Genomic DNA, 26,998 nt, shown 5'->3' on the forward strand with positions numbered 1-26,998 from the left:
TTGTTCCCCAGCTCCCACACTCACCGATCACAAGCTCCCTGCACTTACTATTCACAAGCTCCCCGCACTCACTGTTCACAAGCTCCCCACACTCACTGTTCACAAGCTCCCCGCACTAACTGTTCACAAGCTCCCGCACTCACTGTTCACAAGCTCCCCGCACTCACTGTTCACAAGCTCCCGCACTCACTGTTCACAAGCTCCCGCACTCACTGTTCACAAGCTCCCGCACTCACTGTTCACAAGCTCCCGCACTCACTGTTCACAAGCTCCCGCACTCACTGTTCACAAGCTCCCGCACTCACTGTTATCAAGCTCCCGCACTCACTGTTCACAAGCTCCCGCACTCACTGTTCACAAGCTCCCGCACTCACTGTTCACAAGCTCCCCGCACTCACTGTTCACAAGCTCTTCGCACTCACTGTTCACAAGCTCCCCGCACTCACTGTTCACAAGCTCCCCGCACTCACTCTTCACAAGCTCCCCGCACTCACTGTTCACAAGCTTCCCGCACTCACTGTTCACAAGCTCCCTGCACTCACTGTTCACAAGCTCCCTGCACTCACTGTTCACAAGCTCCCCACACTCACTGTTCACAAGCTCCCCCAACTCAGTTTCCAGGCTCCCCGCACTCACTGTATCCAAGCTCTCAGCACTTATTGTTCCCCAGCTCCCACACTCACTGATCACAAGCACCCTGCACTTACTATTCACAAGCTCCCCGCACTCACTGTTCACAAGCTCCCCGCACTCACTGTTCACAAGCTCCCCGCACTCACTGTTCACATGCTCCCCGCACTCACTGTTCACAAGCTCCCCGCACTCACTGTTCACAAGCTCCCGCACTCACTGTTCACAAGCTCCCGCACTCACTGTTCACAAGCTCCCGCACTCACTGTTCACAAGCTCCCCGCACTCACTGTTCACAAGCTCCCCGCACTCACTGTTCACAAGCTCCCCGCACTCACTGTTCACAAGCTCCCCGCACTCACTGTTCACAAGCTCCCCGCACTCACTGTTCACAAGCTCCCCGCACTCACTGTTCACAAGCTCCCGCACTCACTGTTCACAAGCTCCTGCACTCACTGTTCACAAGCTCTCCGCACTCACTGTTCACAAGCTCCCCGCACTCACTGTTCACAAGCTCTCAGCACTTATTGTTCCCCAGCTCCCACACTCACTGATCACAAGCACCCAGCACTTACTATTCACAAGCTCCCCGCACTCACTGTTCACAAGCTCCCCGCACTCACTGTTCACAAGCTCCCCGCACTCACTGTTCACATGCTCCCCGCACTCACTGTTCACAAGCTCCCCGCACTCACTGTTCACAAGCTCCCGCACTCACTGTTCACAAGCTCCCGCACTCACTGTTCACAAGCTCCTGCACTCACTGTTCACAAGCTCCCCGCACTCACTGTTCACAAGCTCCCCGCACTCACTGTTCACAAGCTCCCCGCACTCACTGTTCACAAGCTCCCCGTACTCACTGTTCACAAGCTCCCCGCACTCACTGTTCACAAGCTCCCCGCACTCACTGTTCACAAGCTCCCCGCACTCACTGTTCACAAGCTCCCCGCACTCACTGTTCACAAGCTCCCCGCACTCACTGTTCACAAGCTCCCTGCACTCACTGTTCACAAGCTCCCTGCACTCACTGTTCACAAGCTCCCTGCACTCACTGTTCACAAGCTCCCTGCACTCACTGTTCACAAGCTCCCCGCACTCACTGTTCACAAGCTCCCCCAACTCAGTTTCCAGCCTCCCCGCACTCACTGTATCCAAGCTCTCAGCACTTATTGTTCCCCAGCTCCCACACTCACTGATCACAAGCACCCTGCACTTACTATTCACAAGCTCCCCGCATTCACTGTTCACAAGCTCCCCGTACTCACTGTTCACAAGCTCCCCGTACTCACTGTTCACAAGCTCCCCGTACTCGCTGTTCACAAGCTCCCCGCACTCGCTGTTCACAAGCTCCCCGCACTCACTGTTCACAAGCTCCCCGCACTCACTGTTCACAAGCTTCCCGCACTCACTGTTCACAAGCTCCCCGCACTCACTGTTCACAAGCTTCCCGCACTCACTGTTCAAAAGCACCCCCAACTCAGTTTTCAGGCTCCCCGCACTGACTGTATCCAAGCTCTCAGCACTTATTGTTCCCCAGCTCCCACACTCACCGATCACAAGCTCCCTGCACTTACTAATCACAAGCTCCCCGCACTCACTGTTCACAAGCTCCCCACACTCACTGTTCACAAGCTCCCCGCACTCACTGTTCACAAGCTCCCGCACTCACTGTTCACAAGCTCCCGCACTCACTGTTCACAAGCTCCCGCACTCACTGTTCACAAGCTCCCGCACTCACTGTTCACAAGCTCCCGCACTCACTGTTATCAAGCTCCCGCACTCACTGTTATCAAGCTCCCGCACTCACTGTTCACAAGCTCCCCGCACTCACTGTTCACAAGCTCCCCGCACTCACTGTTCACAAGCTCCCCGCACTCACTGTTATCAAGCTCCCCGCACTCACTATTCACAAGCTCCCCGCACTTACTATTCACAAGCTCCCCGCACTCACTGTTCACAAGCTCCCCGCACTCACTGTTCACAAGCTCCCCGCACTCACTGTTCACAAGCTTCCCGCACTCACTGTTCACAAGCTCCCTGCACTCACTGTTCACAAGCTCCCTGCACTCACTGTTCACAAGCTCCCCACACTCACTGTTCACAAGCTCCCCCAACTCAGTTTCCAGGCTCCCCGCACTCACTGTATCCAAGCTCTCAGCACTTATTGTTCCCCAGCTCCCACACTCACTGATCACAAACACCCTGCACTTACTATTCACAAGCTCCCCGCACTCACTGTTCACAAGCTCCCCGCACTCACTGTTCACAAGCTCCCCGCACTCACTGTTCACAAGCTCCCCGCACTCACTGTTCACAAGCTCCCCGCACTCACTGTTCACAAGCTCCCCGCACTCACTGTTCACAAGCTCCCGCACTCACTGTTCACAAGCTCCTGCACTCACTGTTCACAAGCTCTCCGCACTCACTGTTCACAAGCTCCCCGCACTCACTGTTCACAAGCTCTCAGCACTTATTGTTCCCCAGCTCCCACACTCACTGATCACAAGCACCCAGCACTTACTATTCACAAGCTCCCCGCACTCACTGTTCACAAGCTCCCCGCACTCACTGTTCACAAGCTCCCCGCACTCACTGTTCATATGCTCCCCGCACTCACTGTTCACAAGCTCCCCGCACTCACTGTTCACAAGCTCCCGCACTCACTGTTCACAAGCTCCCGCACTCACTGTTCACAAGCTCCTGCACTCACTGTTCACAAGCTCCCCGCACTCACTGTTCACAAGCTCCCCGCACTCACTGTTCACAAGCTCCCCGCACTCACTGTTCACAAGCTCCCCGCACTCACTGTTCACAAGCTCCCCGCACTCACTGTTCACAAGCTCCCCGCACTCACTGTTCACAAGCTCCCCGCACTCACTGTTCACAAGCTCCCCGCACTCACTGTTCACAAGCTCCCCGCACTCACTGTTCACAAGCTCCCTGCACTCACTGTTCACAAGCTCCCTGCACTCACTGTTCACAAGCTCCCTGCACTCACTGTTCACAAGCTCCCTGCACTCACTGTTCACAAGCTCCCCGCACTCACTGTTCACAAGCTCCCCCAACTCAGTTTCCAGCCTCCCCGCACTCACTGTATCCAAGCTCTCAGCACTTATTGTTCCCCAGCTCCCACACTCACTGATCACAAGCACCCTGCACTTACTATTCACAAGCTCCCCGCATTCACTGTTCACAAGCTCCCCGTACTCACTGTTCACAAGCTCCCCGTACTCACTGTTCACAAGCTCCCCGTACTCGCTGTTCACAAGCTCCCCGCACTCGCTGTTCACAAGCTCCCCGCACTCACTGTTCACAAGCTCCCCGCACTCACTGTTCACAAGCTTCCCGCACTCACTGTTCACAAGCTCCCCGCACTCACTGTTCACAAGCTTCCCGCACTCACTGTTCAAAAGCACCCCCAACTCAGTTTTCAGGCTCCCCGCACTGACTGTATCCAAGCTCTCAGCACTTATTGTTCCCCAGCTCCCACACTCACCGATCACAAGCTCCCTGCACTTACTATTCACAAGCTCCCCGCACTCACTGTTCACAAGCTCCCCACACTCACTGTTCACAAGCTCCCCGCACTCACTGTTCACAAGCTCCCGCACTCACTGTTCACAAGCTCCCGCACTCACTGTTCACAAGCTCCCGCACTCACTGTTCACAAGCTCCCGCACTCACTGTTCACAAGCTCCCGCACTCACTGTTATCAAGCTCCCGCACTCACTGTTATCAAGCTCCCGCACTCACTGTTCACAAGCTCCCCGCACTCACTGTTCACAAGCTCCCCGCACTCACTGTTCACAAGCTCCCCGCACTCACTGTTATCAAGCTCCCCGCACTCACTATTCACAAGCTCCCCGCACTTACTATTCACAAGCTCCCCGCACTCACTGTTCACAAGCTCCCCGCACTCACTGTTCACAAGCTCCCCGCACTCACTGTTCACAAGCTTCCCGCACTCACTGTTCACAAGCTCCCTGCACTCACTGTTCACAAGCTCCCTGCACTCACTGTTCACAAGCTCCCCACACTCACTGTTCACAAGCTCCCCCAACTCAGTTTCCAGGCTCCCCGCACTCACTGTATCCAAGCTCTCAGCACTTATTGTTCCCCAGCTCCCACACTCACTGATCACAAACACCCTGCACTTACTATTCACAAGCTCCCCGCACTCACTGTTCACAAGCTCCCCGCACTCACTGTTCACAAGCTCCCCGCACTCACTGTTCACATGCTCCCCGCACTCACTGTTCACAAGCTCCCCGCACTCACTGTTCACAAGCTCCCGCACTCACTGTTCACAAGCTCCCGCACTCACTGTTCACAAGCTCCCGCACTCACTGTTCACAAGCTCCCCGCACTCACTGTTCACAAGCTCCCCGCACTCACTGTTCACAAGCTCCCCGCACTCACTGTTCACAAGCTCCCCGCACTCACTGTTCACAAGCTCCCCGCACTCACTGTTCACAAGCTCCCCGCACTCACTGTTCACAAGCTCCCCGCACTCACTGTTCACAAGCTCCCTGCACTCACTGTTCACAAGCTCCCTGCACTCACTGTTCACAAGCTCCCCGCACTCACTGTTCACAAGCTCCCCCAACTCAGTTTCCAGCCTCCCCGCACTCACTGTATCCAAGCTCTCAGCACTTATTGTTCCCCAGCTCCCACACTCACTGATCACAAACACCCTGCACTTACTATTCACAAGCTCCCCGCACTCACTGTTCACAAGCTCCCCGCACTCACTGTTCACAAGCTCCCCGCACTCACTGTTCACATGCTCCCCGCACTCACTGTTCACAAGCTCCCCGCACTCACTGTTCACAAGCTCCCGCACTCACTGTTCACAAGCTCCCGCACTCACTGTTCACAAGCTCCCGCACTCACTGTTCACAAGCTCCCGCACTCACTGTTCACAAGCTCCCGCACTCACTGTTCACAAGCTCCCGCACTCACTGTTATCAAGCTCCCGCACTCACTGTTATCAAGCTCCCGCACTCACTGTTCACAAGCTCCCCGCACTCACTGTTCACAAGCTCCCCGCACTCACTGTTCACAAGCTCCCCGCACTCACTGTTATCAAGCTCCCCGCACTCACTATTCACAAGCTCCCCGCACTTACTATTCACAAGCTCCCCGCACTCACTGTTCACAAGCTCCCCGCACTCACTGTTCACAAGCTCCCCGCACTCACTGTTCACAAGCTTCCCGCACTCACTGTTCACAAGCTCCCTGCACTCACTGTTCACAAGCTCCCTGCACTCACTGTTCACAAGCTCCCCACACTCACTGTTCACAAGCTCCCCCAACTCAGTTTCCATGCTCCCCGCACTCACTGTATCCAAGCTCTCAGCACTTATTGTTCCCCAGCTCCCACACTCACTGATCACAAACACCCTGCACTTACTATTCACAAGCTCCCCGCACTCACTGTTCACAAGCTCCCCGCACTCACTGTTCACAAGCTCCCCGCACTCACTGTTCACATGCTCCCCGCACTCACTGTTCACAAGCTCCCCGCACTCACTGTTCACAAGCTCCCGCACTCACTGTTCACAAGCTCCCGCACTCACTGTTCACAAGCTCCCGCACTCACTGTTCACAAGCTCCCCGCACTCACTGTTCACAAGCTCCCCGCACTCACTGTTCACAAGCTCCCCGCACTCACTGTTCACAAGCTCCCCGCACTCACTGTTCACAAGCTCCCCGCACTCACTGTTCACAAGCTCCCCGCACTCACTGTTCACAAGCTCCCCGCACTCACTGTTCACAAGCTCCCTGCACTCACTGTTCACAAGCTCCCTGCACTCACTGTTCACAAGCTCCCCGCACTCACTGTTCACAAGCTCCCCCAACTCAGTTTCCAGCCTCCCCGCACTCACTGTATCCAAGCTCTCAGCACTTATTGTTCCCCAGCTCCCACACTCACTGATCACAAACACCCTGCACTTACTATTCACAAGCTCCCCGCACTCACTGTTCACAAGCTCCCCGCACTCACTGTTCACAAGCTCCCCGCACTCACTGTTCACATGCTCCCCGCACTCACTGTTCACAAGCTCCCCGCACTCACTGTTCACAAGCTCCCGCACTCACTGTTCACAAGCTCCCGCACTCACTGTTCACAAGCTCCTGCACTCACTGTTCACAAGCTCCCCGCACTCACTGTTCACAAGCTCCCCGCACTCACTGTTCACAAGCTCCCCGCACTCACTGTTCACAAGCTCCCCGCACTCACTGTTCACAAGCTCCCCGCACTCACTGTTCACAAGCTCCCCGCACTCACTGTTCACAAGCTCCCCGCACTCACTGTTCACAAGCTCCCCGCACTCACTGTTCACAAGCTCCCTGCACTCACTGTTCACAAGCTCCCTGCACTCACTGTTCACAAGCTCCCCGCACTCACTGTTCACAAGCTCCCCCAACTCAGTTTCCAGCCTCCCCGCACTCACTGTATCCAAGCTCTCAGCACTTATTGTTCCCCAGCTCCCACACTCACTGATCACAAGCACCCTGCACTTACTATTCACAAGCTCCCCGCACTCACTGTTCACAAGCTCCCCACACTTACTGTTCACAAGCTCCCCGCACTCACTGTTCACAAGCTCCCCGCACTCACTGTTCACAAGCTTCCCGCAATCTAAATGACTGAGCGCAGCTTCTATTCTGCAGTTACAAATCCAGTGCATCAAATCTGCACAGTATCCTGTATGTGTGAACGTACCCTTACTGTTCCCAAGCTCTCTGCGCTCACTGTTTCCCTGTTCCCAGTTCCCCTCACTCACTGTTCCTAAAAAACATTTTTTTTTTCAAACTAAAATTCTATGCAGCATCTTTTTTGATGACATCGGGGAAAAGGAGGAAAAACTTGCCTTAAGTGTTAAAGGGGTACTCCACTGGAAAACATTTTTTTTTTTTTTTTAAATCAACTGGTGCCAGAAAGTTAACCAGATTTGTAAATTACTTCTATTTAAAAATCTTAATCCTCCCAGTACTTATCAGCTGCTATATGCTCCACAGGAAGTTCTTTTATTTTTAAATTTCCTTTCTGTCTGCCCACAGTGCCCTCTGCTGACACCTCTGTCCATTTTAGGAACTGTCCAGAATAGGAGCAAATCACCATAGCAAACCTATCCTGCTCTGGACAGTTCCTGACATGGACAGAGGTGTCAGCAGAGAGCACTGTGGTCAGACAGAAAAGGTACACACAAATTTTTCAGTTAACGAAAATGTCCCAATTTTGACCCAAATAACTACCGTATTAGTTAAAAAAACAACTATTAAAAATAAAATAAACACATTACTGGTCAGGGAGGAGACTCAGATGATGTTAAAGTGAATGTATCACATAGATATTTTGATATATATACTGATTAGAGTTTGATACTGAAACATGTCCTTTAATCGTCTAATCTATTTTTATTTTTTTTATTGTAATAATTTTTTTTTTTTCATACAGCATTTAGAAATATGCTTTACCGCAAACCCCATGGGCATAGGCAACAATACAGGAGCTGTTCCATTTAGGCTGCTTTCACACTATTAAAAATACTTCCGTTATAAATGTCCATCATATAAATCTTAAAAATCGGCCGTTAAACGGCCGTTAGAAAATCCCATTATAGTCTATGGGATTTTTTTAATAGCCATTTTAACCCGTTATCGCCCATTATTAATAACGGCCTTTATTTTGTGACGGGCGATAGTAACGGGAGAAATAGTAGATGCACAATTTCTTCCGTTCATTCGCCCGTCACAAAATAACGTCCGTTATTAATAACGGGCGATAACGGGTTAAAATGGCTATTAGAAAAATCCCATAGACTATAATGGGATTTTCTAACGGCCATTTAACGGCCGATTTTCAAGATTTTTATTAGAAAAATGTTGATATAGTCCTGTCTTTGATGATAAGAAGGACACTGTTGGGAAATGATGTGTACAGAACAGGAAGTCTCAGCTTAGTTTTAGGCCTAGTGACCAGATTTGAAACTGCAAGATTTCAGGATTATTTTATAATATAGAGGGCAAAATGGAAAATTTGAAAAAAACATAAAAATCTTTATATATATATATATATATATATATATATATATATATATACAGTGGTCCCTCAACATAGGATGGTAATCCGTTCCAAACGGACCATCGTATGTTGAGGGATCCGTGCAATGTAAAATATAGGACAGTGATCTACAACCTGCGGACCTCCAGATGTTGCAAAACTACAACACCCAGTATGCCCGAACAGCCGTTGGCTGTATTTACATCTACTATGGTAAGTGTTGGTTTGGAGAGGACTTTTTATTTCCATTTTTCAGTTTACAAATAGAGATAAGCAAACTTCAAATTATTTTCAGGAGAATTCACTCAAATCATTGGTGGAATTTGATGCATATGGCATCGCCACTGAACAAGAGCAGGGACTCCTTTCTTTGACAGGCATCCCTGCTCCTGTAGATACTTTCTGTGGAACCATACACTATCAGCACAGGGCACAATGAAAACTATATACCAAAGCAGGGATTCCAGTTAAAACAGATGTCTCTGCTTCTGAATTTACTGTGAACATTCATTCGCCAAGTGAATATAAACAGCGTCAAAACCAGCATCGCCACTGACCTGTGGGAAGCACACATTCTCTGGTTAAAGGGGTACTCCGCTGCTCAGCGTTTGGAACAAACTGTTCCGAACGCTGGAGCCGGGAGCTTGTGACGTCATGAGGAGGCGGGGCTATGACGTTACGAGCTGCCGGTCCCCTCAATGCAAGTCTATGGGAGGGGGCGTGACAGCCGTTTTTTCCTTTGGTATTTTTCACTCTTCATTGGCATTTTTTGGCTCAGTGGCAGTTTTCTTGGCGTTTTTTTCCAGGGAATTTTTTCCTGGAGTTTTTTGCTGAAAAGTTTATGGGGCAATAAATCCAGCGATTTTACAAAATTGCCACTGAACCAAAAAAAAAGGGCCATGGAGCAACTTTGGTGTTTTTGCCTGGTGGAACCCCAGGGGGGGGGGGTGTTCGTAAGGAAAATCTTCATGCGGACATTCTCCTGAACATGCTGGAGCTAGGACCACTAGGAAAAGCAACGTTTCATAGACGGCAATGCATTTCCTTGTGGAGTCCGCAAATAGAATGGACATGTCTATTCTTTCTGCGGATATCAGAATTTGAATTTCTGTGCCAGATGTTTCCCGGAGCAGAAATTCTGCTATGAGAATAGGGCAGCAGAATCCCATTGAAATCCGCATGGAAATTCCATTGTGTGAACATGGGCTTAGTGTGTAGACTTGGGGTAATATGATTCGCACCTCATTACTTGGCATTGGGGCCGTCTTGACCTGTTAGTATGAGGTGAAATTAGAATATATCTGAAAATCTTTCAATAATCTGAATCTTAAAGGGGTACTCCGGTGGAAAACTTTTTTTTTTTTTTTTAAATCAACTGGTGCCAGAAAGTTAAAAAGATTTGTAAATTACTTCTATTAAAAAAAATCTTAATCCTTCCAGTACTTATTAGTGGCTGTATACTACAGAGGAAATGCTTTTCTTTTTGGATTTCTCTTCTGTCACGACCACAGTGCTCTCTGCTGTCCATTTGCTATGGGGATTTTCTTCTGCTCTGGACAGTTCCTAAAATGGACAGCAGAGGTCAGCAGAGAGCACTGTGGTCGTGACAGAAGAGAAATCCAAAAAGAAAAGCATTTCCTCTGTAGTATATAGCCGCTAATACTGGAGGGATTAAGATTTTTTAATATAAATAATCTACATATCTGTATAACTTTCTGGCACCAGTTGATTTAAAAAAATAAATATATAAATAAAGTTTTCCACCGGAGTACCCCTTTAAACAATACGTCTCTCCCAGCAGAATTTATTCATTTGTATTAAATTAAATATATTATAAATAAATATATATATATATATATATAGATAGATAGATAGATAGATAGATAGATAATTTTCTCTTTTGCGGCTATACTTACACTGGATGCTTGTTAAACATGACTGGGAGAAATTCATCCACTGGTAACATCTTGCTCAGGGGTTCAGCGTTGATGAGTTTTTGTGCTCCCGCCTGTGAGATGGCGTAACCCAGCGTCCAATAGGAATAATCCGCTTCCACCAAATTCATCACGTTGTGAACGGCCTTTTCTGGACGCTGCACTTGCATTCTCTTCCTCCCGATGTAGCTGTGGAGGCAGAATAACTATGTTACCACTATACATTATGATAAAGCCAGTGCTCTATACCGGTAATATGATATTATAATATTTAATTTATAGGCTCTCCCCAAGATCATTTATGTCATTTTAGTAAGGTTATGTAAATAAAACAAATGCATGGATGCTTTACTATGGTGGCAGCTTGAATGTCCTCAGGGGCTGGGCCCACGCTACATGCGGCAGGGGCTGGCTGTATCTTACAGCCAACACCTGCCTGCAACTGCCAGGATTGAACCTTACTCTGATCATGGCAGTTTAAAGGGGAACTCCATTGCTAGACATCTTATCCTCTATCCAAAGGATAGGGGATTAGATATCTGATCGTGGGGGTCCTGCGATCTTCCGCAGCACCCGGCGTTCTAAACAAACGCTGGGTTCTTGCGGGAGTGGTCGTGACATCACAGCCACGCCTCTAGTGATGTCACACAATGCTAACTCTATTTATGTCTATGGGAGGGGGCGTGTCAGGTGACACGCCCCCTCCCATAGACATAAATGAAGGGTTGTGGTGTGATGTCACGAGGGGGTGTGGCTGTGATGACATGACCACTGCCACAGGCTCCAAGCGTTCTAAACAAAATGTACAGAATGCTGGAGCACGGCAGTACCCCTTTAACTCGTGTGCATTCCGTGATCAATAGCAATTGCGGCATGCAGAGAGTGAAATGACAGGAGTCCAATCGACACCCCCGAGACAAAATCACAGGGTGCCGATCGCTTACCATGGCAGGTGAAGGCCTTTTAAAGGCCTCTGTGCATGCCATAGGGAGATCTTCTTGTACAGTCTGCCTCAGGCAGGATGTGCTAGATGATGGCCAATTTGACAGTTCCCAATAATATAATGTAAAGCACAACCTGTGAACATTTGTGATAAAAATGTCAAGGAGTCCTTATTTTTACTGCCCCCTCCTTGCACTCCTCATTCTTCACATAGATAGTTATCCCAATCCAGTTATGTGAATTACAGCTAATACATCTAGTTACATATACTTACATTAGATCCCAGTCTACCGCAGCCGATTCAATGTCATTCATGAGTTTTAGAAGTTTAATCCTGAACTGATACTCAAATCGTACGTCGTCCTCTATCACCAGGGCTTTCTCTAGGCCTCGATCGACCACCTGCAACAATACGGTCAGAAGGCGTCACCAGTCATGGAGAAAGTATCAGAAGTTTATTAGACCTTCCATTCTAGAGGTCTGAGTTGCACCTACTGGATATGAAAAAGTTTCTGGAAAAATGCAAATATTTTTTTCTAATCCTGTTAAATGGAAACTGCACTCTTTCTAAGTTTAATATAGAACCTAAGGCAACCTGCTGTATATTATAACATCATGTTCTGTATTATCCTTCTACTATGACATCACAATTTTTATATTTCATGTGTTGAGATTATCCCTGTACTATGACATCACTGTGTGCATTATCCCTGTACTATGACATCACTGTGTGCATTATCCCTGTACTATGACATCACTGTGTGCATTATCCCTGTACTATGACATCACTGTGTGCATTATCCCTGTACTGTGACATCACTGTGTATTATCCCTGTACTGTGACATCACTGTGTATTATCCCTGTACTGTGACATCACTGTGTGTATTATCCCTGTACTGTAACATCACTGTGTATTATCCCTGTACTGTGACATCACTGTGTATATTATCCCTGTACTGTGACATCACTGTGTGTATTATCCCTGTACTGTGACATCACTGTGTATTATCCCTGTACTGTGACATCACTGTGTATTATCCCTGTACTGTGACATCACAGTGTGTATTATCCCTGTACTGTGACATCACTGTGTGTATTATCCCTGTGATGTGACATCACTGTGTGTATTATCCCTGTACTGTGACATCACTGTGTGTATTATTCCTGTACTGTGACATCACTGTGTATTATCCCTGTACTGTGACATCACTGTGTGTATTATTTATGTACTGTGACATCACTGTGTGTATTGTCCCTGTGCTGTGACATTACTGTGTGTATTATCCCTGTACTGTGACATCACTTTGTGTATTATCCCTGTACTGTGACATCACTGTGTATATTATCCCTGTACTGTGATATCACTGTGTATTATCCCTGTACTGTGACATCACTGTGTGTATTATCCCTGTACTGTGACATCACTGTGTGTATTATCCCTGTGATGTGACATCACTGTGTGTATTATCTGTCACGATGCCGGCTGGCAGGTAGTGGATCCTCTCTGCCAGAGAGGGATTGGCGAGGACCGCGCTAGTGGACCGGTTCTAAGTCACTACTGGTTTTCACCAGAGCCCGCCGCAAAGCGGGATGGTCTTGCTGCGGCGGTAGTGACCAGGTCGTATCCACTAGCAACGGCTCACCTCTCTGACTGCTGATGATGGGCGAGGTACAAGGGAGTAGACAGAAGCAAGGTCGGACGTAGCAGAAGGTCGGGGGCAGGCGGCAAGGTTCGTAGTCAGGGTGGATAGCAGAAGTACTGGTACACAGGCTTAAGACACACAAAACGCTTTCACTAGGCACAAGGGCAACAAGATCCGGCAAGGAAGTGCATGGGAGGAGGTCAGATAAAGGCAGGGAGCAGATGGAAGCCAATCAAGCTAATTGGGCCAGGCACCAATCATTGGTGCACTGGCCCTTTAAGTCTCAGGGAGCTGGCGCGCGCGCGCCCTAGAGAGCGGAGCCGCGCGCGCCAGCACATGACAGCAGGGGACGGGAACGGGTAAGTGACCTGGGATGCGATTCGCGAGCGGGCGCGTCCCGCTGTGCGAATCGCATCCCCAACGGCCATGACAGTGCAGCGCTCCCGGTCAGCGGGACTGACCGGGGAGCTGCAGGGAGAAAGACGCCGTGAGCGCTCCGGGGAGGAGCAGGGACCCGGAGCGCTAGGCGTAACAGTACCCCCCCCCCCTTAGGTCTCCCCTTTTTTTTGTCCGGTGACTGCCTCCCCTGGGATGAGGACACCGGGAAGGAATGGATGGTTTCCTCAATGGCAGGCAGTACAGCAGGAGTGGGAATGGGGAGGGAGGGCAGAGGGCGAGGCCTGGCACGGGGCAGTGTGACACCAGGACGAGGGCCATGAGGAGGCACCGAGGCTTGCCTGAGTGGACTGGGAGGGGGGGAGAGGCATTTTCTGTGGCAGGCAGAGTCCCCAACGACCTTAGGGAGACCGGATACAGGAGGAACCACAGGGTCACGGCAGGGAGTACTGGGAACCGGTTTAAGGCAGTCCTTGGAACAAGAGGGACCCCAACTCTTGATCTCCCCAGTGGACCAGTCCAGGGTTGGGGAATGGTGTAGAAGCCAGGGTAGTCCAAGGAGAACTTCAGAAGTGCAATTGGGGAGGACCAAAAACTCAATTTTCTCATGATGAGGTCCGATGCACATTAGGAGGGGCTTCGTGCGGAAACGCACGGTGCAATCCAACCTGGCTCCGTTGACCGCGGAAATGTGGAGTGGCTTGACAAGACGGGTCACCGGGATGCGGAATTTATTCGCCAAGGACTCCCGAATAAAATTCCCAGAGGCACCAGAGTCCAGGCAGGCCACGGCTGAGAGGGAAGAGCTGGCTGAAGAAGAAATCCGTACAGGCACCGTGAGACGTGGAGAAGCAGACTTAGAGCCAAGAGACGCCACACCCACGTGAGCTGGGTGCGTGCGTACGTTTCCCAGGCGTGGAGGACGGATAGGGCAATCCACCAAGAAATGCTCGGTACTGGCACAGTACAGACAAAGATTCTCTTCCTTACGGCGATTCCTCTCTTCCAGGGTCAGGCGAGACCGATCCACTTGCATGGCTTCCTCGGCGGGAGGCCTAGGCGCAGATTGCAGTGGAGACTGTGGGAGAGGTGTCCAGAGATCTAAGTCTTTTTCCTGGCGGAGCTCTTGATGTCTCTCAGAAAAACGCATGTCAATGCGAGTGGCTAGATGAATGAGTTCATGCAGGTTAGCAGGAGTTTCTCGTGCGGCCAGAACATCTTTAATGTTGCTGGATAGGCCTTTTTTAAAGGTCGCGCAGAGGGCCTCATTATTCCAGGATAGTTCAGAAGCAAGAGTACGGAATTGTATGGCGTACTCGCCAACGGAAGAATTACCCTGGACCAGGTTCAGCAGGGCAGTCTCAGCAGAAGAGGCTCGGGCAGGTTCCTCAAAGACACTTCGAATTTCCGAGAAGAAGGAGTGTACAGAGGCAGTGACGGGGTCATTGCGGTCCCAGAGCGGTGTGGCCCATGACAGGGCTTTTCCAGACAGAAGGCTGACTACGAAAGCCACCTTAGACCTTTCAGTAGGAAACTGGTCCGACATCATCTCCATGTGCAGGGAACATTGCGAAAGAAAGCCACGGCAAAACTTAGAGTCCCCATTAAATTTGTCCGGCAAGGACAGGCGGAGGCTAGGAGTGGCCACTCGCTGCGGAAGGGGTGCAGGAGCTGGCGGAGGAGATGATTGCTGCTGAAGTTGTGACTGAAGTTGGTGCACAATGGTGGACATTTCCGACAGCTGGTGGGTTAGATGGGCGATCTGTCGGGATTGCTGAGCGACCACCGTGGTGATATCAGAGATATAAGGCAGAGGGACCTCAGCGGGATCCATGGCCGGATCTACTGTCACGATGCCGGCTGGCAGGTAGTGGATCCTCTGTGCCAGAGAGGGATTGGCGAGGACCGCGCTAGTGGACCGGTTCTAAGTCACTACTGGTTTTCACCAGAGCCCGCCGCAAAGCGGGATGGTCTTGCTGCGGCGGTAGTGACCAGGTCGTATCCACTAGCAACGGCTCACCTCTCTGACTGCTGATGATGGGCGAGGTACAAGGGAGTAGACAGAAGCAAGGTCGGACGTAGCAGAAGGTCGGGGGCAGGCGGCAAGGTTCGTAGTCAGGGTGGATAGCAGAAGTACTGGTACACAGGCTTTAGACACACAAAACGCTTTCACTAGGCACAAGGGCAACAAGATCCGGCAAGGAAGTGCATGGGAGGAGGTCAGATAAAGGCAGGGAGCAGATGGAAGCCAATCAAGCTAATTGGGCCAGGCACCAATCATTGGTGCACTGGCCCTTTAAGTCTCAGGGAGCTGGCGCGCGCGCGCCCTAGAGAGCGGAGCCGCGCGCGCCAGCACATGACAGCAGGGGACGGGAACGGGTAAGTGACCTGGGATGCGATTCGCGAGCGGGCGCGTCCCGCTGTGCGAATCGCATCCCCAACGGCCATGACAGTGCAGCGCTCCCGGTCAGCGGGACTGACCGGGGAGCTGCAGGGAGAAAGACGCCGTGAGCGCTCCGGGGAGGAGCGGGGACCCGGAGCGCTAGGCGTAACATTATCCCTGTACTGTGACATCACTGTGTGTATTATTCCTGTACTGTGACATCACTGTGTATTATCCCTGTACTGTGACATCACTGGGTGTATTATTTATGTACTGTGACATCACTGTGTGTATTGTCCCTGTGCTGTGACATTACTGTGTGTATTATCCCTGTACTGTGACATCACTTTGTGTATTATCCCTGTACTGTGACATCACTGTGTATATTATCCCTGTATTGTGATATCACTGTGTATTATCCCTGTACTGTGACATCACTGTGTGTATTATCCCTGTACTGTGACATCACTGTGTGCATTATCCCTGTACTGTGACATCACTGCATATTATTCCTGTACTGTGACATCACTGTGTATTATCCCTGTACTGTGACATCACTGTGTATTATTTATGTACTGGGACATCACTGTGTATTATCTCTGTACTGTGACATCACATCACTGTGTATACTATCCCTGTACTGTGACATCACTGTGTGTATTATCCCTGTACTGTGACATCACTGTCTATATTATACCTGTACTGTGACATCACTGTCTATATTATACCTGTACTGTGACATCACTGTGTATATTATCCCTGTACTGTGACATCACTGTATGTATTATCCCTGTACTGTGACATCACTGTGTGTATTATCCCTGTACTGTGACATCACTGTATATATTATCCCTGTACTGTGACATCACTGTATGTATTATCCCTGTACTGTGACATCACTGTGTATTATTCCTGTACTGTGACATCACTGTGTATTATCCTGTACTGTGACATCACTGTGTATTATCCCTGTACTGTGACATCACTATGTCTCCTATTCCCTTTCTGTGACATCACTGCACGCTTTATCCATTTCACAGGATTGTTCTGCCAATAATAGGACTGTTGTCCGGTACATTACGCTTTTTATTTACCTCTTTCCATACATAATAATGACTGAGGAAGCATCCGATCTCCCCCCTGGTCAGTGTCCTCCCAGAGTAGGGGTCATGGTATCCGGGTAAGGCGTCTATCTTCAGAGCCTTAATCTGACTTGTATTCAGGGCCCTAGAATAATGGATACATTTCATACATTCTGAGAAGATACGGCATAGTTCCAGCACTGACTTACACTTATACATACACAAATGTATCTCCAGAAATACAGGTGCCTCAGCCCCGTGCCTTCTCCCCTTATCCTACTGAATGGCGCCATTGATGGTTCCTCTGTGTTGTAGCTACGGGGGCCCAGGAATGTTCCTCATGCACATGCTGCTTCCTGTTTTCTCTAATAGTCTCCATATTGATGTGGATGAGGACGGGGTCTGATAAATGCGGCTATTCAGGAGAAGCCAGACATCAGGCAGATAGCCGGGCAGGCAGAGGACTACAAAGCACGTGGCGATCATTTCCTGCACTTTTATATTCATGCTTTGATTTGTAGTTTTATGCATTTTTTTAAATTGAAGATATAACATTTACAGCGAAGTAATCTACTCGAAGCACAAAGCAAAACAAGAGGATTCCCCCCGGGACCTCATAAAATTGCAGCCGCAGTCTATATCGCCTGTCCTAGAAGTGATCATTGGTTTTACGCTGGTTTTGTGGGGTAAATTTGTCGCACAGTTTGTCTTTGTTGCTGTTTAGAGACTTTTCATTGCGACTTTTGCTTTAGAAGACCATTTTAAAGAGAACATACCAAGTTGTGATTTCAGGTGATATTATGCAGTGGTCAGGAATTTATCACGTGCGACTTTTCAGTTTGTCGCATGGTTTGGTGCAATTCTACACAAGCCCTGACTTGGCTTACAAACTGGCTGTGGACAGCATTAGGCTGGGTCCACACTACGTTTTCTCCCATACGGGAGCGCATACGGCAGGGGGGAGCTAAAACCTCGCGCTCCCGTATGTAACCGTATGCGCTCCCGTATGTCATTCACTTCAATGAGCCGACCGGAGTGAAACGTTCGGTCCGGTCGGCTCATTTTTGCGCCGTATGCGCTTTTACAACCGGACCTAAAACCGTGGTTGACCACGGTTTTAGGTCCGGTTGTAAAAGCGCATACGGTGCAAAAATGAGCCGACCGGACCGAACGTTTCACTCCGGTCGGCTCATTGAAGTGAATGGCATACGGGAGCGCATACGGTTACATACGGGAGCGCGAGCTTTTAGCTCCCTCCTGCCGTATGCGCTCCCGTATGGGACAAAACGTAGTGTGAACCCAGCCTTACAGGGATCCCCCAACATACAATGGCCTCAACATACAATAGTTTCAACATACAATGATCTTTCCTGGACCATTGTAACTTGAAACCAGACTCAACATACAATGCTACGGACAGTCTAGATCTGTACAACGTGTCAATGGCTGGAAGATCCGACCAATCAGAATGGGCATTCACTGGTAAAACCCTTGTAATCCTACAAAACACTCGCCAATAAATGGTATATGCTACCTATATCAATACATATCTCCTACATGAGCAAATGGTAGACTGAGACAAAAATCATAATCAAATATATATATTTTATTGAGATCACAGAAAAACACTTATAAAAACACATAAAAGGCACAAAACACACAGGACAAAAGGAGAATTCCTACAGGTAAAGTGGCAGAAACTACTGGGTGGAGAAAGGATAATTCCCCCCCCCCCCCCCCCCCCCCCCCAGGATGTCAGTTTACATAATCCAATAAAGTGCAGTGCAAGTCTTATGGGCTCATAAAGCAAATGCTCTCACAGGGTATACAATTGTACCAAAAAGATCCCGGCAATTAGAAGGTGCTGCAGTATATGTAAACACGCAAAAAAGTGCATTTGTCAAGTAACCATATCCTATTGCACATACCCTAAATGGCCCCAAAAGTATCCGTGCCTGTTAACTAAACAGTCGGAAAATCTATATGAGAGCTGACAAATGAACCATACCCCCTTCCTGTAACCAAATGAGGCCCCCCCAGAGCTGCACACGTTACCTACAGGTCACACAGACAGTTTCCCTAACGCGCGTTTCGCGTTCCGCTTGATCACAGGGACTCGTGTAAGGTGACTGTACAGTATGTGCAATAGGATATGGTTACTTGACAAATGCACTTTTTTGCGTGTTTATATATACTGCAGCACCTTCTTATTGCCGGGATCTTTTTGGTACAATTGTATACCCTGTGAGAGCATTTGCTTTATGAGCCCATACGACTTGCACTGCACTTTACTGGATTATGTAAACTGACATCCCGGGGAGGGGGGGGGGGGGGAATTATCCTTTCTCCACCCAGTAGTTTCTGCCACTTTACCTGTAGGAATTCTCTTTTTGTCCTGTGTGTTTTGGGCCTTTTATGTGTTTTTATAAGTGTTTTTCTGTGATCTCAATAAAATATATATATTTGATTATGAATTTTTGTCTCAGTCTACCATTTGCTCATGTAGGAGATATGGTAAAACCCCTGTATTACTGAAGTGCATGCACTGACTGTTGTCTGGTAGCGCCCCCTACAGTACAGGGAGGTATTACATGTGCTGTACTACTCTTTACCTGTGCCAGGTAGAGATGAGCGAACTTACAGTAAATTTGATTTGTCACAAACTTCTCGGCTCGGCAGTTGATGACTTATCCTGCATAAATCAGTTCAGCTTTCAGGTGCTCCCGTGGGCTGGAAAAGGTGGATACAGTCCTAGGAGACTCTTTCCTAGGACTGTATCTACCTTTTCCAGCCCACGGGAGCACCTGAAAGCTGAACTAAGTTATGCAGGAAAAGTCATCAACTGCCAATCCGAGAAGTTCGTGACGAATCGAATCTACTGTAAGTTCGCTCATCTCTAGTGCCAGGGTTAGCTACTCATTTGAACACCAGGTAAGGGCGGCTCCATGTTACTTTTTTAGGACATTGCGTGTAGAAGAAGCTCCTGTCCTCTCCATAGACAGTGATTACAGCTCCCAGCAGATCTTTATTACTTTTATATGGAAGGATTTGCTTTATCTGTATTAGTTATCTACTTATTTTTCTTTAATCCTCACTTTTTCCTATTTTTGGATGACATTTTGGTGGCTTCAGAACCAATTACCAGGTTTCCATAGAGTTATGGTCCCAGCATACAATGGTTTCAACATACAATGGTCGTCCTGGAACCGATTAATATTGTAACTTGAGGGAGCACTGTATTAAAAAGTCCCACATTTGTTACACGGTTTAAAAAGTGGCAGAGGAAGCATCATATAAAGTGGAGTACTGAAGTAAAATACGGCGCTGATCACATTTCTATCACATGCCCTGCGCCATGTAGGTACACGGGGAGATTTATCAAAACCTGTCCAGAGTAAACGTTGCCTAGTTGCCAATAGCAACCAATCAGATCACTACTTTCATTTCTCAGAGGCCTTTTCAAATGAAAGTAGCAATCTGATTGGTTGCTATGGGCAACTCAGCAACTTTTCCTCTGGACAGGTTTTGAAAAATCTCCCCCACAATTCCCACCACATAAATATATGGGGTAAAAAGATGTTCACCTACACCACTTTTTATGAATACCCCCCATTATGACGATACACACTAGATCAGTGTTCCCCAAGCAGGGTGCCTCCAGCTGTTGCAAAACTACAACTCCCAGCATGCCCGGAAAGCCTTCGGCTTTCCGGGCATGCTGGGAGTTGTAGTTTTGCAACAGCTGGAGGCACCCTGCTTGGGGAACACTGTACTTGACGGTCAGCTGGTCCAACCAAAATCAGCAGGTTCTGAAAACACAGTAATTCTGCCACAATTAGGATACGTTTCCACCTGGCGTATTTTGCTGCGTATTTGCTGCTGCGTATTTTCCTACCCATTGACTTCAATGGGAAATAAAATACGCAGCAGCAAATACGCAGCAAAATACGCCAGGTGGGAACGTACCTTTACTCCGCAATTCCGGCAGATTTCTGCAATTCCATTCAGCCGGCTTTGCAGAAGGGAATTTCTGTGAAATAGTGGAAATTCCGCCGTATGAACGAGCATACGGCGTATCCGTGCCTCCAAAAGTCCAAACGTGGTGTGAACCCCACCCTATAATACTGGCTTGTGATCCGATCACCACCGGGCTCCAGATACAAAATTTTGCTTGTAAAAATCGTGAACAGACTTACTTGCCATCAACGGCATCAAATATCTTCACCTGGATCTGAAGCTCATACAGACTGCGCAGCATCCGCACGCGACGATCCTGCCGGCGCTTCAGGTTGATCATGAAAACCTGACAGAGAACCAGTCATAGGTGTTAAACAGACATTTTATATACATATTAAAATATACAGGGGGAGATTTATCAAAACCTGTGTAGAGGAAGAGTGGTGCAGTTGCCCCTAGCAACCAATCAGATCGCTTCTTTCATTTTTCACAGGCCTCTTTAAAAATGAAAGAAGCGACCTGATTGGTTGCTATGGGCAACTGCGCCGCTCTTCCTCTACACAGGTTTTGATAGATCTCCCCCATAGACTGCAGTGGATTACATTTTTTATGCATAAGGAATAAATGCATATCGGCCGGAAATGCAGTAGATGTGTGTAGTGGATTACAGTGTCTGAACGAGGGGGAGGACGACCTCTGGGACCCCTTGCGATTTCCTGTACGGGACCCTGGCTACTTAAAGGGGTATTCCAGTCAAAAAAATATATTTTTTTCATATCAGATTGATAAATGACTTCTATTAAAAAAAATCTTAATCCTACCAATACTTATCAGCTGCTGAAGTTGAGTTGTTCTTTCCAGTCTGACCACAGTGCTCTCTGCTGACACCTCTGTCTGTCTCAGGAACTGTCCAGAGCAGGATAGGTTTGCTATGGGGATTTGCTGAAACTCTGGACAGTTCCGCCGCTGTAAATACTGCTGAGTTTCAGAGGCATATCAAATTTTCCTAAAATTCCTTAGATTTGGCAAATACAAGTTTTATTACAATCTGTATTCTTCTTTCCAGAATAAAAACTTGTAAGAAAAAAAACTTAAAAAAACTTTTGACTTGTCGTAGAGACACCTCAAAAGTTTTTGATTGATTGAGGGCTGAGGTTTCACACCAAGACCGATGGCTAGAAGAAAATGGGAGAAGCGCATGCTAAGTGAGACCTGAGGGGTGAAAACATATGACGTGTCTCTACAACATGTCAAAAGTTTTTTTTTTTTAAGTGACAGGCACACTTTACCGTCTACCTGTTGCTAGAACAAGCTTCTCTCCCAGCTCTATGTGACGGTGACCAAGACCATCCCATTGATTAACATAGTAATTAACATGTCTCGGTCATGTGGCACAGAGGAGGCAAAGAATACTTTTAGGGAGCTCTTCATGCTAAAGCTTCTTCCACACTGCTGTTGCCTGTTGCGCCCGCCGAGAATAGCCATCAAAGCCTCTTTTTTTTTTTTAGTTTGATGGCCGTCATTTTGTCAGGACGCAACAGGCAACAGCAGGACCGCATTATGGTCAATGGGATCCGCTGGGCACAGCTGTTTTTCAGCGGGGGTAGCGGGAGAAAAAGACAGCGCAAGCAGTATATTTTTTCCCTCTATTCTCCCTGGCAGCCCTGACGGCCGTCACACTACCGTGTGACAACAGTGGTGTGAAAGGGGCGTAATTCTAACCATTGGTCAGGGTCTGAACACTAAGACCTGACTGATCAAAACCTTTGCCTCTACAACATGTGAAAGTTCTATATCTTGTTATTGATGAAAATTTAAGACCTTTCGAATATTTAATAAAGAAAACGTACCCTGAAAATCCCACCACTAGGGGTCCCCATACCTACTGGGACACTAACCAGTCCTGCAGCAACATCAGGCTTGTACGTGAGTCATAGACAAGAGATGACTAATGGACAAGGCTGTATGAGCAGACACACCAATCACCTCCCACTACCACAAGGAAGGGACACGTCCCCTCCCACCACACACCAATCACCTCCCACCACCACAAGGAAGGGACACGCCCCCTCCCACCACACACCAATCACCTCCCACTACCACAAGGAAGGGACACGTCCCCTCCCACCACACACCAATCACCTCCCACCACTACAAGGAAGGGACACAGCCCCTCCCACCACACACCAATCACCTCCCACTACCACAAGGAAGGGACACGTCCCCTCCCACCACACACCAATCACCTCCCACCACCACAAGGAAGGGACACGCCCCCTCCCACCACACACCAATCACCTCCCACCACCACAAGGAAGGGACACGCCCCCTCCCACCACACACCAATCACCTCCCACCACCACAAGGAAGGGACACGCCCCCTCCCACCACACACCAATCAGCTCCCCCCACTACATGGAAGGGACACGCCCCCTCCCACCACACACCAATCAGCTCCCCCCACTACAAGGAAGGGACACGCCCCCTCCTTCCACACACCAATCACCTCCCACCACCACAAGGAAGGGACACGCCCCCTCCCACCACACACCAATCAGTTCCCACCACCACAAGGAAGGGACACGCCCCCTCCCACCATGCACCTATCACCTCGTAATACCACAAGGAGGGACACGCCCCCTTCCCCTGAGAGGATTGCTAACACTGTGAGCTAATGAAAAGAGGAATTTTTATAATAAATATATTTGATAGAGGCAGAACAATTAGATGTACATGGTCAGGAATAATTACTGAATAACATATTGATATTTAGATTTTTTTTGTAGGATTTGACAGGTACGCTTTAAAGGAACACTCCAGGAAAATTAACGCCTAGTGCCAGGCCTGAAAAGCCGAATATGGTGTTACTTCTATCTTTAGAGTCACACGCTGCCCCCTCAGGGCCTGTATTAATCTTAACCCCTTAAGGACGTACCCATTTTTTACCTTAATGACCAGGCTATTTTTTTTTTATTTGACAAGTATCTCTTTAAATGGTAATAACTTTAGAACGCTTTTCGTGGAGCAATTCTAAGATTGTTTTTCCGTGACATATTGTACTGTAGTGGTGCATTTTTGTTGACATATTTTTGTGAAAAACTGGAAAATTTCTGGGGTATTTTTTTATTTTTTATGGTGTACACTGTGCGGTAAAAGTGATGTTATATTTATTCTGTGGGACGGTCCGATTATGGCGATAACCATTTTATATGGCTTTCTATGTTCTTTTTTCTTTTCTAAGCAAAATTATTTTTCTGCCATTCATTTTCTAACAGCCATAACTTTTTTATTTTTCATCCAACGCCATTGAGTAAAGGCTGATTTTTTTGCAGGATGAGCCGTACTTTTAATTACTTTTAATTGCGGGGTGACCGGTACTTTTTTATTCCAGAATTGGCGACATTTGCACTTTTTTTTGTTGTTTTTTTTACGCCGTTCACCGTGCGGGATAACTTACATTATATTTTTATAGTACACGCCATTACGGACATGGCAATACCTATTATGTATATGATTTGTGTTTTTGATCTTTTTTTGGTGATAATATAGGGCTTTTATTGGGAAAGGGGCGTTTTTATTTTTTTATTGAAGAACTTTTTATTAAATTTTTTATTCTTTTCACAGGTTATACTATGCTGCAATACTGTTACATTAGTGACCCGATCAGCTGCACACTGTACTGCCTGCGCGATCCAGGATCTCACAGGCTTCCGTAGCAGGCAGACAGGAGGTCATGATCTGACCTCCTGCTGCCATAGCAACCCACGATCATATCGCGGCGCCGCCGTTGGTGAACAGGGGGAGTGTGAAAATTTCCGCCTGAAGAATGGCGTTGCTCTTTCTTCAGGCAGAAATACTCGCGGAACACATTGCAATCTATTGGAGACTGCAGCGTTCCCCGCAGCCCTAGTGCCGACTGATTCAGTCAGCGCTGGCCGCACTCGGAATCTCCATGGGGAATATTCGGGAGATTCCTTAGATGCAGTTTGGCTATGTTCACACGTTGGAGGTTCCACAGCAGCAGAGTCCCATTGATTTCAAGGCGATTCTGTTGAGCTGTTCACATAACAGAATTTCCGTGGAGAAAATTGGAAACATTTGGCGTGGAAATTCAAATTCCGGCATTCGTAGAAAGAATAGACATGTCTATTCTTTCTGCGGACTCCGCATGGAATGCATTGCCGTCTATGAGACGTCTATGCTGAGCGGATCTGCTGTCAGGGGAATGTCGGCATGGAGATACATAACCTTACTGTTTCCCATAAAATAAACCCATGTGTGTATGGAGACATATTCTTGGACAATGCTCCATGGGGAAAATAATACACATATTAGCTCCCTTCCTGTAGAAACAAAACCATCACATACTAGACAAACCAGATTGTCCTTTAGAAGGAAGAGCCATGCTGACAGATGTTGTAGGATTTGTTGCTGAAGTTGAATTGTTCTTTCCAGTCTGACCACAGTGCTCTCTGCTGACACCTCTGTCTGTCTCAGGAACTGTCCAGAGAAGGAGCAAATCCCCATAGCAAACCTCTAATGCTTCGGACAGTTCCTGAGACAGACAGGGGTGTCAGCAGAGAGCACTGTTGTCAGACAGAAAAGAACAACTCAACGTCAGCAGCTGATAAGTATTGGAAGGATTACGATTTTTTTAACAGAAGTCATTTAAAATCTTACTGGAGCCAGTTGATATGAAAAAATAATGTTTTTTACTGGAATACCCCTTTAATTTTTTATAATATAGAAAAGTCCTTATCCTTATCCTTACATTATGAAGAATTCTTCTAGTCCTGAATGTCTCATCACACTGATGTGTCTTAAATCTAAAGTCATTTAGGAAACACCTGGGGATGATTATTCCAGGACTGTAAACAGCGGCCCTACAATTAGTCTCCTACATTCCTGCCCTGGAATCCCAGGAATGGATTTAGTACTTACCACCTCTAACAAATGTTACAGGTTAACCCTAAAGCCGCCCCTGAGGCTTCTCTGACCTGTGAAATTGTAGACTTTGCTGGGTCACTATGAACGATCTTCCGTAGAGTTCATTATTGTAACACGCAAAATGAGACCCTTAAAAGACATGCCCAGGAGGCACCTACAGTGGTCCTCTAATCCAGACGTGGTCCTCTAATCTGCATTAATTACAATGAACTATTCCTAGGAACTCAGCAGAGCTTTTCTGTAGTGTTAGTCAGGGATTTATGTGTTTTCTTAAAGGGGTACTCCGCTGCTCAGTGTTTGGAACAAAATGTTCCGAATGCTTAGAGCCGGCAACGGGAGCTCGTGACGTCATAACTCCACCCCCTCATGACGTCACGCCCCGCCCCCTCAATGAAAGTCTATGGGAGGGGGCATGACGGTTGTCACCCCTCTCCCATAGACATGCATTGAGTGGGCGGGGCGTGACATCATGAGGGGGCGGGGCTATGATGTCACGAGCTTCCGGCGCCGGCTCTAAGCATTCGGAACATTTTGTTCCAAACACTGAGCAGCGGAGTACCCCATTAACTAAACAACCCATCAAACTGAAAACCGGAGGCAACAATGGTGGACATACTGAAAAGTGCTTGTAAATCCGTAGTAGAAGGAGCTGCGGGACCTACCAACCATTTGCTTAAAAAGAAACTTTTTTTTTTTTTATACATTTATCCCTTGACTTACAATGGCCTCAGATTGCAACAGTTTCACCATACAATGATCTTTTCTCAACCATTGTTACTTAAAACCAGACTCAACATACAATGCTACAGACAGTCCAGATCTGTGAAACGTGTCAATGGCTGGAAGAACCGACCAATCAGAATGGGCATTCACTGGTAAAACACCTGTATTACTGAAGTGCATGCACTGACTGGTGTCTGGTAGCGCCCCCTACAGTACAGGGAGGTATTACATGTTCTGTACTCTTTACCTGAACCAGGGTTAGCTGCTCCTTTGGACACAAGGTAAGGAC

At 48.1% G+C, this 26,998-nt stretch overlaps 1 protein-coding gene across 3 annotated transcripts in view; it reads right to left on the reverse strand.

The window, feature by feature from the left end:
* COLGALT2 (collagen beta(1-O)galactosyltransferase 2) overlaps positions 1–26,998 on the reverse strand; it is a 126,519-nt gene that overhangs the window by 3,099 nt on the left and 96,422 nt on the right. For all 3 annotated transcript variants that reach the window (XM_056523655.1, XM_056523654.1, XM_056523653.1), the window contains exons 8-11: positions 21,279–21,385; positions 17,095–17,227; positions 11,852–11,979; positions 10,618–10,824 (exon numbers count right to left, since the gene is read on the reverse strand). In XM_056523655.1, the coding sequence (XP_056379630.1) occupies positions 10,618–10,824; positions 11,852–11,979; positions 17,095–17,227; positions 21,279–21,385 (575 nt within the window). The remainder of the gene's footprint in view (positions 1–10,617; positions 10,825–11,851; positions 11,980–17,094; positions 17,228–21,278; positions 21,386–26,998) is intronic.

The sequence above is a fragment of the Hyla sarda genome, chromosome 6, assembly GCF_029499605.1.
Source record: "Hyla sarda isolate aHylSar1 chromosome 6, aHylSar1.hap1, whole genome shotgun sequence".
In the NCBI taxonomy this organism is placed as follows: domain Eukaryota; kingdom Metazoa; phylum Chordata; class Amphibia; order Anura; family Hylidae; genus Hyla; species Hyla sarda.